Source organism: Lutra lutra, chromosome 8 (assembly GCF_902655055.1).
Source record: "Lutra lutra chromosome 8, mLutLut1.2, whole genome shotgun sequence".
Lineage (NCBI taxonomy): Eukaryota > Metazoa > Chordata > Mammalia > Carnivora > Mustelidae > Lutra > Lutra lutra.
Window position 1 is genome coordinate 116,902,188 of NC_062285.1, and position 17,824 is coordinate 116,920,011.

General features: G+C 44.2%; 1 protein-coding gene across 1 annotated transcript in view; it reads left to right on the forward strand.

Annotated features, from left to right (window-relative positions):
• The first annotated feature begins 272 nt into the window (after positions 1–272).
• Positions 273–17,824, forward strand: part of PLEKHG7 (pleckstrin homology and RhoGEF domain containing G7) — a 58,375-nt gene continuing 40,823 nt past the window's right edge. The window contains 7 exon segments of the mRNA XM_053447867.1: positions 273–319; positions 1,546–2,003; positions 2,006–2,063; positions 2,065–2,230; positions 5,406–5,490; positions 13,854–13,943; positions 17,416–17,463. Coding sequence (XP_053303842.1) covers positions 273–319; positions 1,546–2,003; positions 2,006–2,063; positions 2,065–2,230; positions 5,406–5,490; positions 13,854–13,943; positions 17,416–17,463 — 952 coding nt within the window.

Consider the following 17,824-nt stretch of genomic DNA (forward strand, 5'->3'; position numbering starts at 1 on the left):
CGGTCAACTACTCATGTTTCATCTGTAAACAAGCCAAACCCAGTCTGAAACCACTTTCCACATTGCCCATGGCAAGAGAGGATGGGTCCTCTGTCTGATCCACAGCCCCACACCGGGTCTATAAATAATGAAGAGTTCACATTTATGCACTAGTTTGCAGAATGGGTGAGGATCAACACTTTTCTATACAAAACTCTTTCTTCATAGGGGAAACTACAAAATAAAAGAGTTGTAGTAAGTCATTTCCGTGTTGCCAAGGATCAAGTCGTCAAATGGTAGAAGCAGCTTACCTTGAGCATGAGAAGAGCTTAACTGAGAGGTAATTCTGCATTAGCGAATCCTAGAAGCCACTTCTAATCTTGAGAAGTAAGGCATTTGGGTGACACCCAGGCTTTTCTTTTCAAAATTGCAAGTTATTTTTTCCAAAACAAGAGGATGGATAAAACCCAGAATGTCTTTTGCCAAGCACTTTACAGCAGTATCTTTGAAACCATGTCTTTCTTATTCTGTAATTGAAACCTTGAGGAAGGGGATTTGTTCTTCTTGTTCTTATATCCTTATTTCCCTGGAATACACCAAAGCACTGTAATAAATACATACATACATACATACATACATACATACATACAGAATGTAAGAAAATGGTAATGTATATTTAATTGTCTTGAGGAATAATCAGTGTGCTTGGGTAGCTCAGGTCATGATACCAGGGTCCTAGGATCAAATCCCACATGGGGACCCTTCTGTCTGTGTCTCCCTTTCTCTCTTTATCTCTCATGAATAAGTAAATAAAATCTTTTTTTTTTTTTAAAGGAATAGGGGCGCCTGGGTGGCTCAGTGGGTTAAACCCCTGCCTTCAGCTCGGGTCATGATCCCAGGGTCTTGGGATAGAGCCCCGCATCAGGCTCTCTGCTCAGCGGGAAGCCTGCTTCCTCCTCTTTCTCTGCCTACTTGTGATCTCTGTCAGGTAGATAAATAAAATCTTAAAAAAAAAAAGGAATAATCAAAAGGAGATGAGCTTTATGGATTCCAAAATGCCTCATAGGTAACTAAGGTTTTTTTTTTTTTTTAACTTTTTTGCTTGTTTTGTTTTTTGGGTTTTTTTAAATAAAGACTTATTTTAGAGTCTGCTATGCACCAGCAGAGGGGGGAAGGGCAGAGAGAGAGGGAGAGAGAGAATCCCAAGCAGACTCACCATTAAGCACAGAACCCAACCTGGGGCTCAATCCCATTACCCCGTGATCATGACCTGAGCTGAAATCAAGAGTTGGACGCTTAACCGACTGAGCCGTGAAGGCGCCCCATCACTAAGGTTTTAGAACATTGTTTCTTTCAACCTGAAAGGCATAATAATTAAACCATAAACAAATTTCAACATATAAACTATTCAGATGGGAAGGCTGAAATCACTTATGTAAAGTACCTGCAAAACATAAAGGATGCTAATGATAACTGGTCTCTACCTACCTCCTGTGACAAAGTAGTAGTTTTCAGGTGAAAATTAAATGTGTTTTTTCTCACGTCAGTCTCCCTCATTTGCAACAGACTGCACACTCTGCTCTTCCCGAAAATCCAACAACCTGTATGTAACTATCCTCTGGGGAAAAACAAAGGCAGACCAGGGGAAAAGCAGCACTTGAATTCAGAAACTGAACAACCCCAGTATGGTCCAGAGAAAAGCAAGTCCAACTATGTCCCCTGGAAGCTTCCAGCAATGGAACCTCTTAGCTGCATCGGGAAGATGGAGCCATCCTGCCCAGAGGTGCAGACCCCAGGCTGTGGGGCCTCTCCTCAGCTCTCCCTGAGGAATCTCTCGAAGAAGCACGGTGAGAACCAGGGGAGTCTTCTCTACTTTGACCAGCAAGCCCCAAACCCCATCTCTACCTCTCCCACTTTGAGGAGATTAAGGAGCAATGGCTGCGGGACTTCACGCTCACTGTTTCAGCAAGAGACCTTGGAAATGCCCACTGGGAAGGAACCTGAAAGCTGGAAGGAGCCTGCAGGCTCTCCAAGAGTCTACACGGAAGCCCAGAGAATTCTTCATACTCCCTATTGCCCTCGAGAATCAAGAATGCCTCCAGACCCCAAAAGGGCCCTCAACACAGCTGACTCATTTGAACCCCATCCTGCGCTTCAGTCCATCAGTGAGGGGTCTCTTCCTCGGGCCCCTCTTCCAGAAAAAGGAGGCCCCTCATGGCCCAGCCCTGCCACATGGCCTCCCGATCCTCAGGTAACACAGCTCCAAGACTCTTGTGCTCATTCACTGGATTGGAAAGCAAAATAGGTCTCTGGGTTGCCATATTACCCCAAAGGCCAGGGTGTCCTACAATGGGAGACAGCTCACGAAGTCACTCCTGAGGGGACACACAGTTTTCAGGACGTCTTGGTTCCCAAGTAAAAGGGTCCAGTAGTTCGGGAAGTCTAACTCACTTTCTTCTAGAGAAGGTCAGTTAGCGAAGGTCTGTCAGGCTTGGGAGAGCAAAGGCAGCTCTCTCTCAAACCCATGCCCATCGAGAACAGCCTGTCAGGGCTATTTTAAAAGCAGAGAGAGAACAAAGCGTTCAAATTTCTAACCTTCTCCCCCATCTCCCCATCAAAAAGAAAATACCCAAAACATTTCAGCTAGGAAACTGAATTGCCTCTCCTTTCCAGATGTCTGCTCGGGAATTTGGGGTGGATTGGAGCAAAGCTGAGAGGTCTATTTTTAGACGTGATTTCTGGGAAAAGCACTGAAGCCCTCCAGGTGTGTAGGTCTTTGTCGGCTCTAGTACCATGCAACAGGCTCATTATTTACTTTTCCATCGCTGTTTCTGTTCGGACAGCACAAGCCTGAGGTCGTGTTAATGAGGGCACTTTGTTTCAAAGCCCCCGAGTCACTTAACATTTCTGGGTGAGAGTCTTAATTCAAGGGTTTCCTTGAAGAGCACAGCATTTTGCTGTGGCTTTTCAGGGGCGACGTATGACAGCCCCACGCGGTCACGGTTTTCGTTTTGAATTACCAATGACTTGGCCCCGTGGCTTCATTAACATCCATTTAGTAATGGGTTTTGTCGGCTCGAGAGAGTATAAAGGCCAGAAACATTCAACAGATTTTCAAAGAGAACCTCAGAGGACACGGATAAAAAGAAAAAGAAAAAAAAAAAAAAAAAGAACAAGATGTGCTGTTCCAATCTAGAACAACCTTTAAAAGCTGCCTTGGACTGATGGCACCTTTCCTTAGGAAACAGGTAGATGGTGTCATTTCCAAAACCAGCCCTGAATTTTTGGCTTGGTCCTCAGTTTTAGGGCAGCGGACTTCCCATCTCTCCCAGGGATGAAAAGCCTCTGTGGTGGCAAGGGAAATACCCGTGCTCAATTTCATCCACCCCAATGGCAGGATTGGCAGGAAGGCCCTAGTTTCATCAGGAAAATCACAGAAAAATTCTCAGGAAGTAGCCATTCACTGCCTTATGATAGGACCTCAATTCTCAAGCACAGGTTTGCTGTTTAGAGGAGGAAGAATGAGACCATCGACAACGTAGTCTTTGTTGATTTTAACCGTGTTGACTTAAAGCCATGAACAAAGGCTAAAGGTATTAACAAAGCCACAGGAAAATACACATCACTGTGTTAGTGTCTCAATGAGCTCTTGTACAGGATAAACCACCCCAAACATCACTGGCGTAAAATAGCAACCAGTTATTGCTTCATATATGTTCATGTGTTGACAGAGTGTGAGTTTAGTAGAGGCTGGTTGCAGCTAGGTAGTTCCACTCTGCGGGTTCCTCATCCTTTTCATGGAGACAAAGGGCTTCCCGGGGCATGTTCTTATTGTGGTGAAGAGAGACGTTCCAAGGACAAGGAAGCATGCATGGCCCCTTGCAGCCTGGGGTCAGTATCTCACCTAGTTGGCCAGAGCAGGTCACATGACTGAGACCAGGGAACCGGAAATTCTGCATCATCACCAGTGGGAGAGCACGGAGGTATTACTGGCAAAGGGTGTGGATACAAGAGTTGATAGAGAATGGAAGCATGAATACGATACTACACATGCAGACCAGAATAAAGCTCCAGAAGGATACCTAATTCAGATGTGTCCAAAAAAGGGGAAAAGAGAGTAGTCTCAGAGAAAGATGGTGATGCTGGTTAGAGTAGATCTCTAACAGAAGTTCAAGAGTTTTGTTCCTTATCCTTAGAGCAGTTTGAAACCTCTGAATGGACAGATATGATCAGATAGATACAGGGGGGCTATGACATTTAGGTGAGAGCAGACTCTGGCAGAACAATTAAAATGTCCTGATAGAAGTTAGTAGGTTAGGCTCTGATGAACGCACTGGAGTTAGAAAAAGTATCCCAGCTGACGAGGTATTTAAGAGATAGAATCACCTAGACTTTGTATAGTAGACCATTACCATAGTAGACCATTACTTTGAATAGTAGACCGTTAGGGATGAGGGGAAGGAAGTCATCACTGGGTGGGAAATAGTCCCATTCACTGATCTAGGTAGCCTTGTGTGGGAGGGTGGGGGAGAGGAAGGAGAGTGGGTGGAGGACAAGTCTTGACTTCAAGTTTGGGCATATTAAATTGGGCAGATCATCGGCGTGGAGGTTTTGAGCACGTAGTTGATTAGAGAAGCCATCAGGGATAGAGATATGTATCTGAGAGTTTTTCATAAAGCAGTGCTTCCTAGAGCACGTAAAGTCTGTGTCCAGCTCTGATTATAAGATGGAGTTAACAGACCTACGGTTTAAGTGATGGGATGCATGAAGCCATTTGCCAAAGATGGTATGCAGGTAATTGTTACTGACAGGCAGGATCTTCACACAACAATAACAGAACCAGTGTTTGAACTCACACACACTCCAAACCTTCTCCTTCACCAAAACTTGCCTTCTGGGGAAAAAAAAAAATCTTCAGAGTTCATTCTTACTAAAGTGTGAAGCACTTTAGGTTTAAGGAGTATCTGTGGTCATCTTTCCAAGTAGAGCAGTGTGTTCCTCCCTTTACGCTTTCCCTGCACTTTACATCTAAAGCACTATTGCGTCCCTTTTAACATTTGCCTGCTTCCAGAGTCAAGACATTCCCAAAGCAGACACCACTTATATATCTTTAAACCTCTAGAACCCGTTATGGAACTAGAGTCTATTTCCAAAAATATTTATTAAAGGAAAAGACAGATGGAAGAAGGAAGATGGGCAGGCTGGCAGGCTGCTTGGCTTGCAATGCCATTTATCAATCCCTGATTTATTTGCATTTTGACAGAGGACATACCTTGAAACCAAACAATGAACCTGCACTGGTGGGATATTAAACATCAGGATTCGAGAAGGGGAGATTTTGCGGGTAGGGAGAACTTTCTGGCACCCCCTTAAAATCTATAAAAGAAAATTGTCTGTCTCACTTCATTTTTCTGTCTGTCCTGTAGCTGAAAAGGGAAACGTACATCCCAGATCTAGGAGAACAAAGACTAGCTTCCCTCGAAATACAGGAAGACTGCTCACCATATTCAAGTTAGCAAATGGGGTAACATCATTTGAAAACCTAATGAAAGGTATTCGGAAGTCTCTTTAGAAGAAGAAAGGAGACAAAAACACTGAATGCCAGTAAGACTTCTCCCCAAGCCCTATTGGAAATAGCACAGAATAGTGTTAGGAGTTCTTGGAGTCCAACTCCCCGGGCTTGAACCCTATCTCTCCTTCTCGGTGGCTACATGGTCTCAGGTGTGGCTCTTAACAACTCAAAACTTTGATGTCTTCATCTGTAAAATGGGGATGCAAATAGTAGCCATCTAATAGGTTTTTGATGTAGTAAATAGAACAACTCAAATATTAGCCTTTTTTTTTTAAGATTTTATCCATTTATTTGATACAGAGAGAGAGAACACGCAGGCAGAGAGACAGGCAGAGAGGGAGGAGGAAGCAGGTTCCCTGCTCAGCAGAGAGCCCAACACAGGGCTCAATCCCAGGACCCTGAGATCATGACCCTAGCTGACGGCAGAGGCTTAACCCACTGAGCCACCCACCCCTCTAGGATATTCTGATCCCAGAGTGAAATGATCCAAGCATGCAGCTCCTCTGAGTTGTCTGAACATTAGAGTCTATGCAATACTATATTCTCCACAGACTTCTATTTATTTAAAACCTGTTCCACATCTAGCACTGTCTCTAAACCCTAGGTGACGTCAGAGAGGGAAAACACTCTATATTAACCAGAGACTAATAGATGGCATTATTGGTTGTTGTGTTGGGAGGGGTTGGCTTTTTTGAAACATTTCATTCCATAGCACCACATTTTACTGTATTGCTTTCTTTTTTCCTCCCAGTGTTACTGAGATATAATTGACATAGAACGTGGTATAAGTTTCTGGTGTATAATAAAGTGATTTGACATATGTATCTATTGCAAAACAATCACCACAATAAGGTTAGTAATGTCCATTACCTCACATAGTCCCAACATTTTTCCCTTGTTAGAGGACAGACAGCATTCTGTTAGTTAGTCAGAAGAGGAGACTGTGGTCTCAGGAAGACTGTGCTGGGCATGGAATGTGGAGGGGGTGCTGGCAGCTACCTTTCACAGTGGGAACCATGTGTGATTCCTCCACTGACATCTTAACTTCTAGAATGGATGCTCCACAGAAGCAGGGCTCATGTGAGTTCCATGCATTCCTCTATTCTTAGTACCTAGAACACAGCCTGGCAAGTGGTAGACATTCAATACAAGTTGAAGGGGGAAAAAAAAAGAAGTCAATGTGTTAGTCAGTGAGGTTAGGACAAGCCTGGTAGGGGAAAGTGTTTGATCCCCTTTTCATTTTATATATTTTCTCCTCCAGCTACTTGTGTGTCTCCCTCTGGCTCCTTTGAACCTTCCCCACCTTCCCCATCTGATTTGTGTTCATCTCCTCCATGTACCTTGAGCTGGTGCGGATTTGCTCAAGTATTGCTTGATCTCCCTGGGTAGCATTTTGACTCTCATCCCGCAAAGGCATCGCCTACAAGCATGGTGAGAGTAGGCAGTGAGCAGTCCTAGTACCCTGAGGCCCAGAACTCATGTGTATTTGGTGACTGTTACTCACTGAGCCCTGGATGTCACAACATCCAGTGTGCCCAAGAGGATGAGACTCCATAACCTGTCTCCATTCTGTGTTGAAACTGACTTGCCAGAAACAAGTTTGCTGTTTGTTCACTTGCATTCACGAAGGGGTCACTATGTAGCAGGCCCCGGGCAGTGACCAACAGGCTCCCCATACTTTCTACCTTCTCAGTTGGATTCTAGAAAATGGGACATTTGGGAGAGAGTTCAACTGGAAAGGACAATCTCACATGCAAAGGTAAAGTTCCCAATAATCTTCTGAGACTCATAATGGAAAAATAGATCCCAGATTTCACCAAGAGAGCTACAGTTCCATAACTGGCAAGGTTGTCATTTCTCTATTGGTTATTTTAGAAGGGGATTTTTTTTTTTTAAGACTGTTGCTGATTCTGAGTTTGCTCGTCTTATATAATCAACCCATAGTTATAAGCAAGCATTTGAAATCACACTGTATCTCTGCATAGAGTAAAACACTGTGGTTCTTAAAATAGAATACCTACCTTTTCTAGTCCCGCAACTGCTAGAAAGCCACCTGCTGGAAAACATGGATTTACCATGAATTTTACTAACAGGCGAGGACTATCATATCCGAAAAATGAGGCCTCGTGATCTTGCCTGGTAAGAAACCACTGGGCAACATTCATACCTGGGGGAAGAATCAGATTATGCCTTACCCAGATTATAATACCTTCAATAAGACTTTCCCTCCATTAAGACACACATATCGCTATAGGGCAGTTGCTAACCCCCAGAATCTCTAGCATTGTTCATTATTTTCCTTTAAAACATGCACCCGGGAATTAAAAGCCAACAGTCCTTGGTTTAAGCCCACTGCACAAAAGGCAAATGATGCATTAGTCATATTTCTAAAGGAGGAGCTTTAATTATTCATCTTCAAACATTTCTGCCAAGATAAAGGTCACCGTATAATTACTGCTCCCACCCACTGGCCCCTGGCAGGGAAATAGAGCGCAGTGCTCCTAAATCCTTGATTCATAGATCACCAGAGATGGAAAGGGTCTCGCCAGTTTGTTTTTCACGTAAGGAAATTGAGGCCCAGGGAAGTGATGTGCTGAGGTCAAACGTCATGAAGGTCAGAGTTGGGAACCAGGGTTCTAAGCGGATTGCCCCTGCCACTGACTCGAGCTGCCCCCTTTATTGGTTTCCGATGGCTGCTGTAATAAATCACCACCAACCAGGTGGCCCAAATCAATAGCAATATATGCTCTCACAGCTCTGCAGGGCCGAAATCCAAAATCAGGGAACTGGCAAAGCTGTGCTCCTTCCAAAGTTTCCAGAGGAAGACCTTCCCTTGCTTCCTCAAGGTCTTCCTTCACTGTGGCTGTGTTTAAGGTGTCCTCTGTCCTCATTTGTCTCTTTCTCACCTGTCTCTTCCTTCCACTCTGTGTCTCTTCCCCGCCTGTCTCTTATTAGTCCACGTGTCAATAGATTTGGGGCATATACCCGGAAAATCCAGAATAAACTCATCTCGAGCTCTTCCATTTAGTGACATCTGCAAAGACTTTATCCAGATAAGATCCCATGCACAGGTTCTAGGATTTAGGACATGAATCTTGTCTCTTCAGGAGCTTTCATTCAACCGACTCTGTTTCCTCGTCTACCCAAAGTAGAAACCATCATTACATCAATTTAAAAAAACAAACAACTTAGTGCTCTAACATGGTTTGCCATATCTTTTCTCTCTATTTACAAGTCTTATTAGAGTCAGACTTGCGTACTTGAACTTGGAATTCTGACTCCGTCGTTCACCAGCAATGCAACCCTCAGTAAGATGCAGTTTTCTTGGCTCTAAAATGAGAACAGTGATTTCCACTTCGTAGGGTGCTTGTGAAAATCTATATGATAATGCATGTTAAAGTACTTAGGTGCTCACTAAGTGCCAGCTGATTTTAAATTAAAATAAACTATTTACCGAGACCAATGTATTCCTTACCACATGTATGCACTTGGGGTCCGTGGGGGGGACACATTTCCATCAGCCAAAAACTTCTCTGGCACCAACACAGCAGAGCAACTTCTTGTTGAGTGTTGACACACTGGTGTGTAGCCTGTTCAGCAGTGGGGGGAGAATTCTCTAGATTCTCTGAATTGTTGCTGTCCCAGCCCACACCACAGACTTTTAAATCTTCAACAGAGGACAGAATAAGGAGAAGTTCTGGTACCAGAAAGGAGACAAGATTATTCCAGCAACTATGGGACTAGTCCCTTCGGAATTTGACTGGCCTGGGGCAACACAACTCAGGGTTAGTGTGATTGTGTTTGGGTTTCTGAACGGGGAGAGGGGGTAGAAAGAAAGGAGAGGAGTGGGGAGGCCAGCGAACCTAAGAGGGCTGCAAAGTCTGGGTCAGGTATCAGTTATACAACCTCCAGGATCCAGAATTTTGTCCTGAAGCAAATAACCAGAGTAGCCAAGCATCAAACAACCAAAGAAGAAAAATGCTTTTCTTTGTTTGTTTCATTGTGCTTTTCCAAACAAAGGCAGCTTGAAGTTATACCATATATACCCCGAAACAGTGGGTTGCCAGCCACACCCCAAACATTTTTGAATTTAGTTAGTCTGTCTCCTAGCTTAACCTCCCTCTGAGGAAATTAGGTATCAAAAACTCCTCTCCCCGCCTGCCACACAAGATGCCACTACCCCACACACATGCCATTTTGTTTAGGAGGAAGGGAAATAAAAAATTCTGATTTTATTACAGTAATTGCTTCAAGCAAATAATCAGTCCAGAACTAGACACGACGATCCTGCAGGCATGACATTTTTTTTTTTTATAAGAAGCAATTCTTTTTGGAATAGCAAAAATAAGACACCAGTTTGGAACCACCAACACTCCCTCCCAACACTAGACCTAAATTCAAGGTTGTTCTGAATTCATTGCGTTTGTGTCATTAATCCAATGATCTGAATGAGCCTGGCTGACACAGACATGGGGTCCTTTACAGAGTAGCCAGAAATCTGGTCCACTGGCAGGCATGGGGGATTCGGGGCAGGTTAGCTCTACCAGTTCGTGTTTCTTCATGTTATTACATGCAGATGTTCTTTCTCATTGTTCTCCTAGGTCTTCATGTCATTACAACTGTAATTCTGATATCTTTATTAACCCATACCTTCTTCTCATGAACATAAAAATATCATGTCCACAGAGATTCTGTGATGCCCTCCCAAGGGCATGCCCACCTTTCCAGAATGAGCATCACTGGGTTTTGAACACTAAGGCAGCAAAGCCAAGGTCAAGGCTCAAACCCTGTGCCAGCCAATTGTCTTCCCTCTGCTCCATGTGTGCAATTTGAACTCCAAATCCTGGCCTAAGTGCTCCCAAATGGATGCCTTATGTCAAAAGCCATCCTGGATAAGGGGAAATGGATAGAGTAATGAGAGGGGAGGGATGGATACTGCACTTTGCTATTGTAAATGCATATGATCATTTATTTATGACATAATGGAAAAACATGTTTATTTGAGGACTGTCTGTATGTCATTCTATAGACAAGCTTGCCTATTCCTTTAAGAAGCTTATTCGAATACCTGCTCTATGTCAAGTACTAGGTGAGGTGCTTAGGTTCTATAATACAGAAGACAAAGTATCAAACTTCAGTGAAATCATTACAGAATAAGAAGACAAGGTAGGGGTGGAAGAGGGAGGGAGGGAGAGTTATGGCTCTTCCTGAATGGATCAGAGCATATTTCTGGAGGAAGAGTGTCTAAGCTGGAATTTAGAGACGAAGAGGGTTTTGCCAGGCAAAGTGGATATAGGCAGATGGGAACTACCTGAGCCAACGAGTGGAGCCATGAAGTACGGGGCACATTTAAAGAATAGCGCGCAACTTGCTCTCACTGGAGTACATGTTCTGCCGGAGTTCGTGGCAGAAATTGACAAGGATGACTCTGGGTGGGTGAGGGTTGGTTACGGTTTCATCTACTCAACAAATGTTTATTGAGTTATGTTATTACTAAATAGAGGGATGAGGAACAGGAGCTAGGAGCTTAGGGTAAGCGGGGGGGAGATAAGACATAAATCTGCAAAGTAAGACCCCTTGTAAAATAAGATACTTCCCACAGGGAGGACAGTATCAGAGGAGTATTTCATTCATTCTTGTGCATCAAAAATGATGGTTTAAATACTATCTGAGCACCCACCACATCAAGAAATAAGACATGTTTCATGCCCTGGAGGAGCTGGCAATCTAGTGGAATAAACAGACACAGAAATAGAACATCATATCACGGTATAGTCAATAATCAACACAACAGCCTGTACTGACAGCTTACTAAGTTCCAGACACTGATCTAAGTGCTTTATATTGGTTAATTTCAATTGCCTCACACAATAGGCGAATATCATTTTGTCAGCATTTCGCAAACGGCAGCAGTCAGGCCCAGAAAGGTTATTAACTTGCTCAATCACAGCTAAGATTAAAATCCAGACAATTTGACTCCACATTCTTAAAACTATAGAAGCATGGGAAATAACCCACTCTAGACGTGGCTTATCTTACAACACCAGTCCTTCTAGTCCACCAAGAGTTGTACACTCTCTGAGCGCTCCAGGGAAGATGAAGATAGTTACAGAATCTCAGGAAACTACCAAACGCCTAATACTTACCAGATTGTGAAACATCTAGAGTTCAAGCTCAAAGGTAAACTTTTTCCCCAAAGTCCAACTAGGTTATATTCCTCACTCCTGTTGTAATTTTTCCAATCTCCATCCAATTCAGGCTCATCTATCCCCTTAAATACCAATTCTCTCATTATATACTTATAGGATCTTTATCAAGAGAAGGATAAATTTGTTGGGGAAGTTGCTAATATTTCTTTTTAGGGGTCCCTTTGTAGGGCTCCCAGTATTTTATACTATCTAATGGTTTTTTAATAGCACTGTAAAAATCCTGACTGGATTTGCATACTGTTCACTTATTAAGTGCCAGTCTCAATATTTTATACCCAATGAAACTGGAATATATCTCCCATTCAAATTACTATAACTTTTCCAATTCCTACCCAATTCATTCATCTCTGTCCTCATAACCACCACAAACACTGGGTTGGCAAATAGCAAGGTGGGGAGAGTTATAAGAAATTTTAACTCTGGGATGCCTGGGTGGCTCAGTTGGTTAAGCGACTGCTTTTGGCTTGGGTCATGATCCCAGGGTCCTGGGATTGAGTCCCTTGTTGGGCTCCCTGCTTGGTGGGGAGACTGCTTCTCCCTCTTCCACTCTCCCTGCTTGTGCTCTCTGTCAAATAAGTCAATAAAATATTTTTTAAATATTGTAATAAGATCTAATTATCTCATTATGAAACCTCATCATAAATAGGAGGTAAAGAAATCACAGGATGTCAGAATGCCAAAAGATGACCTTGTTCTTGGAGAAGGAAGTCCAGGATGGGGAGATCTTTGTCAGAATAGCATTTGCCTGCAGGTAACAGAGTTCAACTAGAATGACCCAAATGAATAAAGAGTATGTTTGTTTGTTTTTTTTAATTTGAGAGAGAGAGGGAGAACAAGGGCGGGGGTGGTGGCAGAGAGGGGTAGATGAAAAGGAAGAGAAAAGAATATTAAGCAGGCTCTATGCTCAGCACAGAGCCCATTGCGGGGTTTGATCTCATGACCCTGAAATCACGACCTGAGCCCAAATCAGGAGTCAGTTGCTTAACTGACTGAGCCACCCAGACGCCCAATAAAGGGTATTTCTCGTGTGATATAACCAGAGCCCTGGCCAAAGCAGATGTCAGCAACCTGCCAGGCTCCTTCCGTTTTCCTGTTCTGCTGTCATTTTTGCAAGACCCCTGTAGACCTTCAGATATCAAGCCACATTCCAGACAACAGGAGGGGCAAAGATCAAAAAGGAAGAAGCTAGCCAACTCTGCCCCCTTTGGAAAAGTGTTTCCAGAAGCCACAGCCCACAACTCCGGTTTCAATCTCATTGTTCTCTGTTAGTCATGGGGCCCCTGTCAGCCTCAGGCAGAGCAAGTCCTTGCCTTAATTCCACACGTGCTGCCCAAGCAAAGCAGGGTCTTCATGGCAAGAAAGATGGAGCGTGTATACCTTGGGTCAGCAGCTAGCCGTGTCTGCAACATTGCACAAAAGTTTTCCAGGGCAAGTAAGAGAGAGAAGAGAAGAGAAAGGGCAAATCAAAACAGGTTTTAAATTTCAAGGGAACACACGTGGGCCAATAAATATCAGCCGAATGTTATCTAAGTATTTTTCTTTTTAAATTACTAAACAGATCATCCCCCATGTCCCTAAATCTCTCAAAATGAGGAGGAGTTAGACGGGCGTGGGGAGGGCCGGGAGAGGGCAAAGCATGACCTGCTCAACCATCGTGTGTGCTGTTTTGTGTCGAGATGATGGTCCCTTCCCTGTTTCCAAAAATAAACTGCAAAGTAAGGACTATCAGGCAGATACATGGGTCAAATCATGAGAGGTTTAAGTGTATTCTTTAAAAATGTGTTCGTCTGCTAGGAGATGAAGAGCCACCAAGGGTCTGAGGCCAGGAGGGACTCGGTCATACGTTCATTTTGGAGTAGCTTGGATGGCAGGGGCCGCTGGAGGCCATGCCCACAGGTCCTGCTCACCCCTGGGGCAGTGGGTGTCACTGGCACAGGACTTACACTTCTGTGCTTGGGGACTTTCTCCCCGTATCCTTCTGAGTCAGAACATTCACATATGTTTGTGTTGACATGTCCAGGTGAGCTCCCCTGTTTGGGGGTTAGTCAAAATCATGAGCGGTCAGTAAGGTTCCAAAAGGGAGTACATGGCAGGTGGGGAAGGGGAGGGTCTCCTCTGGGTTCTCCTGGGGTCTGAAGGAGCTGCCCATTCCCTGTGCCACCCACTTCTGCTACTGAACTCGGGTCCCCTTTGCTCAGCCTCCTTTCATCACGTGCCTGCTGTGGGAGAGCCACTGTAACAACTAGGGGAGGAGGTTTTCAAAATATTTCAAAACTAGTAAGACACATGCCCTAACTGCTTAGAACCGATGTCAAAACTAGTTAGACACATACCCTAACCATTTAGGAACTGATGTCTCACCAGTTAAGACAGGCACCTGCCAGGAACTACTAGACCCAGCTGAATACCAGTCTTGGAACTGGGCACTAACTTCCAGAGATGGGCAAGGTATGCGTCTCCTCTCAAAAACTCCTCTTGTCAAATAATTTACACCGGATCTAGGACCTAGAACAGGTCCACCAGAGACAGGCACCATCATGGGACAGAATGCTCTCTCTGCGTTGGTGGAGGCAACTTCCCAGCTTGGCTGGGATCCCACCCACACCCCACTCCTGGCCTTCAGCATGGCACCACTGTCTTCTCTCCAGGGTGGTGACACGTGAAGTCAGAGGTCTGGGTGACAACAGATCACTGTTAGAGCAGATGAGAGAGAGGCAGCCTGAGGGCATAATTTTCCCCATCTTCACCTCAATGGTGAGAGAAAAGAACAACTGTGCCTTTCTGGGTACATTCTCCATGATTCTGAGGGGGAACTTTGAATGCTAAATAAAGATCATCTTTCTGGTAGTGTTTTTTAATGACTTTTTTTTTTAAGATTTATTGATTGATTTGAGATCAAGCGAGCAAACGGAGGGGTAGAAGGAGAGAGAGGAGAGAAGCAGACTCCCTGCTGCGTGGGAGGTCAGACTCCACTGGATCCTATCCTGAGATCATGACCCAAGTCAAAATCAAAGAGTCCAATGCTTAACCCGCTGGGCTGCCCAGGTGCCCCCTTCCTAGTAGTTTTTAAGCTGGTTTTGTTTTTAGTGGAGCCGTTTTTCACAAAAACCACCTTTATGGAAATCCAGTCTGGGTGCATTCCCACAGGCTCACCTTCAAGTCATCCCCAGAAGACCTAGACCCCAGGCAGCCTGGCTGGAAAACCACCAAGTTCATTCTTCATCCACAAAGAGGGAAGGTGGGACTCAGAATGAAGTGACCTAGCCCTAGTTTCATCTGGTTCAAGTCAGACACATGGAGTCTAGGCTTTTGACTGCTAGTCAACCCCCACCCCCCAACCTCGGGCTTGCATCAGCCTCCATCTGTAACAAGTGCAGCCCCAGCTTCTGTGTATGGACCCGGAAGCCACAAGTGAATCAACCACAACTAACATTTGTTCACTCCTCAGTCTTTGGGGATCCCTTTCACCTCTACCGCCTTGTATGACGCAACAGCCCCAATGAACACCTACTGTCTCAGAGGACATAGCAACCCACACGAACCAAGCCGGAGGGGTTAGGTGATCTGCTCAAGGTTGGGCCCCTAGAAATGAGGGCTAGTTCTAAAGACAGCATCCCCCTTAATGGAAGTTGGTTGGTACATGTTTAGAGCAAAGGCTCTAAATAGGTTCACACCTAGAGTTGGGTCTCCCAGAGGTTGGCAGTTCCAACCCCGGGAGCCTCCATAGTAACCTGGGAACTTGTCAGCAATGCAGATGCTAGGGCCCTGCCCAGACCTTTTAAATTAAAAACTTTAGGGATGCCTGGGTGGCTCAGTTGGTTGGACGACTGCCTTCGGCTCAGGTCATGATCCTGGAGTCCCGGGATCGAGTCCCGCACCGGGGTCCCAGCTCCACAGGGAGTCTGCTTCTCTCTCTGACCTTCTCCTAGCTCATGCTCTCTCTCACTGTCTCTCTCTCAAATAAATAAATAAAACTTTTTAAAATAAAAAAAAAATTAAAACTTTAGGGGTGGAGGCCCTCAAAGAGCAATCTGTTGTTTTTAACAAGCCCTCCAAGTGATTCTGATGACAATGGAAGTTTGAGAACCCCCATGCTAAGGCACTAAGTCCTATTTCTATCTCCCATCCAGCCTTGCTCAGGAGAGCAGGTGGGAGATGCCCTTTCCCATGGGACCTCAGACCTGAGCGGGACCTGGCTTTGCCTGCATTTATGTCTGGAAGGAGCACAGGAAAGTTTGCACCATGCACAGTGCTTTGAAATCATATTAATTATTCTTTGTTGTGTGCTTAACCTCATAGTAAATACCACATAGTAAAAGATACGCAACATCCTCCACCATACCTCTCTCTACCCCCCTTCTCCAGGAGTTTAGAATAGAGTCCCAAAGTCCCCAAATCAGGGTGAATGCGGTGCTTCTCAAGCTTTGATGTGCAAATGTGTCACCTAAAGATATTGTTGAAATAGAGATTCTGATCCGGCAAGACTTAATATTTAATAGAGATAATAAGATTGTGGATTCTATAAAGACTTGAAATCTCCTTCTGAATACTCATAAATCTTTCCCGAGGCCCCCTAATTATCCCCAAAGTTAGAAAAGCAGAGAGAAATTGCTAAGACCAGAGACCCCGATTACTGCAGTTCAAATTGGACATAAAAATTTACCACCAGGCCTCTGAGGGCTGAGAGTGGTGAAGTTGTTTGTCCCCGAGGGACATTCCACCTAATCTCCCCTTTAAAGAGATCAATAAGGTGGTCAGAATGAGTGAGATAATCAGCTAGACAGGTTGCTTTCAGGGTTCCAGCACATCCTTTGTAGTAAAATGCTGCTTGGGTAATTGCTTTCGTTGATTGGAAATGTTATGTAGAGTCTCCTGATGAATTTAACAGAAAGGAGATAGACCCGGAAGACAACCATTTCATATATGGAGCCAGGATACCCTTTCTCATTTCTCCTAAACCTAAGAGACAGTTGCCAGGTTTTTCTGAGGACCATGACACGTTGAAGAAGATGACATAAGCAAATCAAGAGACCAGAATCTAAACTCTACTTTCTGATAATCACAAAAATGTGTTCTGTGTTCTTGGATGATGACTTTCTTTGCAACTTAAAGAAACTCCTAAGGACTATTTTGGATGATGGCCAACAGCGACAAAAAGCCCCAGAATAAAGATGGGTAACATGTATTGATGGCCCCTATTTCGGGGGTCTTCCTGATCACACCTGGGGATTATCAGGTCAACGAAATCTCTGGGTATCACGTTTGGTCAGGCTACTGAATTTGCATATGCGGACATGGTTTATGGAAGCACGGCGTAAACATGACATTCTGTCTTAAAGGAAATTACCGGACATCTTTATTACATTTTATCTCTCTTTAATTGATAGGGGAAAGAAAGTTAAAAAATACTCTAGTTAAAAATTAGAACAGTATCACCTCAAGATAGCAATAGGATGCCAACTTCTCAGTGGCGACATTGCTTTATTTGCTCATCTGCATAAATATAAATATTCATTCTGTGACTCTCAAGGGGAGAATTAAAGCAGGAGAAATTCTGTTGGGCTCATTTGAAAAAGCAGGCTTTGCAAAGCACTGAACTGATGGGTCACCAGTTCCTTGAAGTACTAATATATTTTCTTTAATTTCACTCAGCAGAATCCAGAAAGCCAAGATGGCCTTTCTCCAAGAGAGGAGTGGTGCCGTGTTGCGCACTGTCATTTTTGTTGTAATGAAGCCTCTCTGTAGCTAAGAAACTAAGGGACGGCTGAAGAGCTCCTTCATCCTACTTTATCTTTGCGTGATAGCAGATGGCACGTAGAGTTTCAATGATACAGTCACATCCACGGTACTGGCTGCGGAACATGCCAAATGATGCCATTTTGTGCAGTGAAAGATGCTAATTGCCAGTGGCTAATGAGCTCTGTGGAAAAAAACAGCAGTCCTAATATTGTGATGCTTTCCAACTCCCAATTTATCACTTGATACCACTTAGGAAACAACTCGCTTGTTGAAGCCGGCTTGCACAAGCATAAGCCCCAGGTTGTGATCAACGTCACACACACTG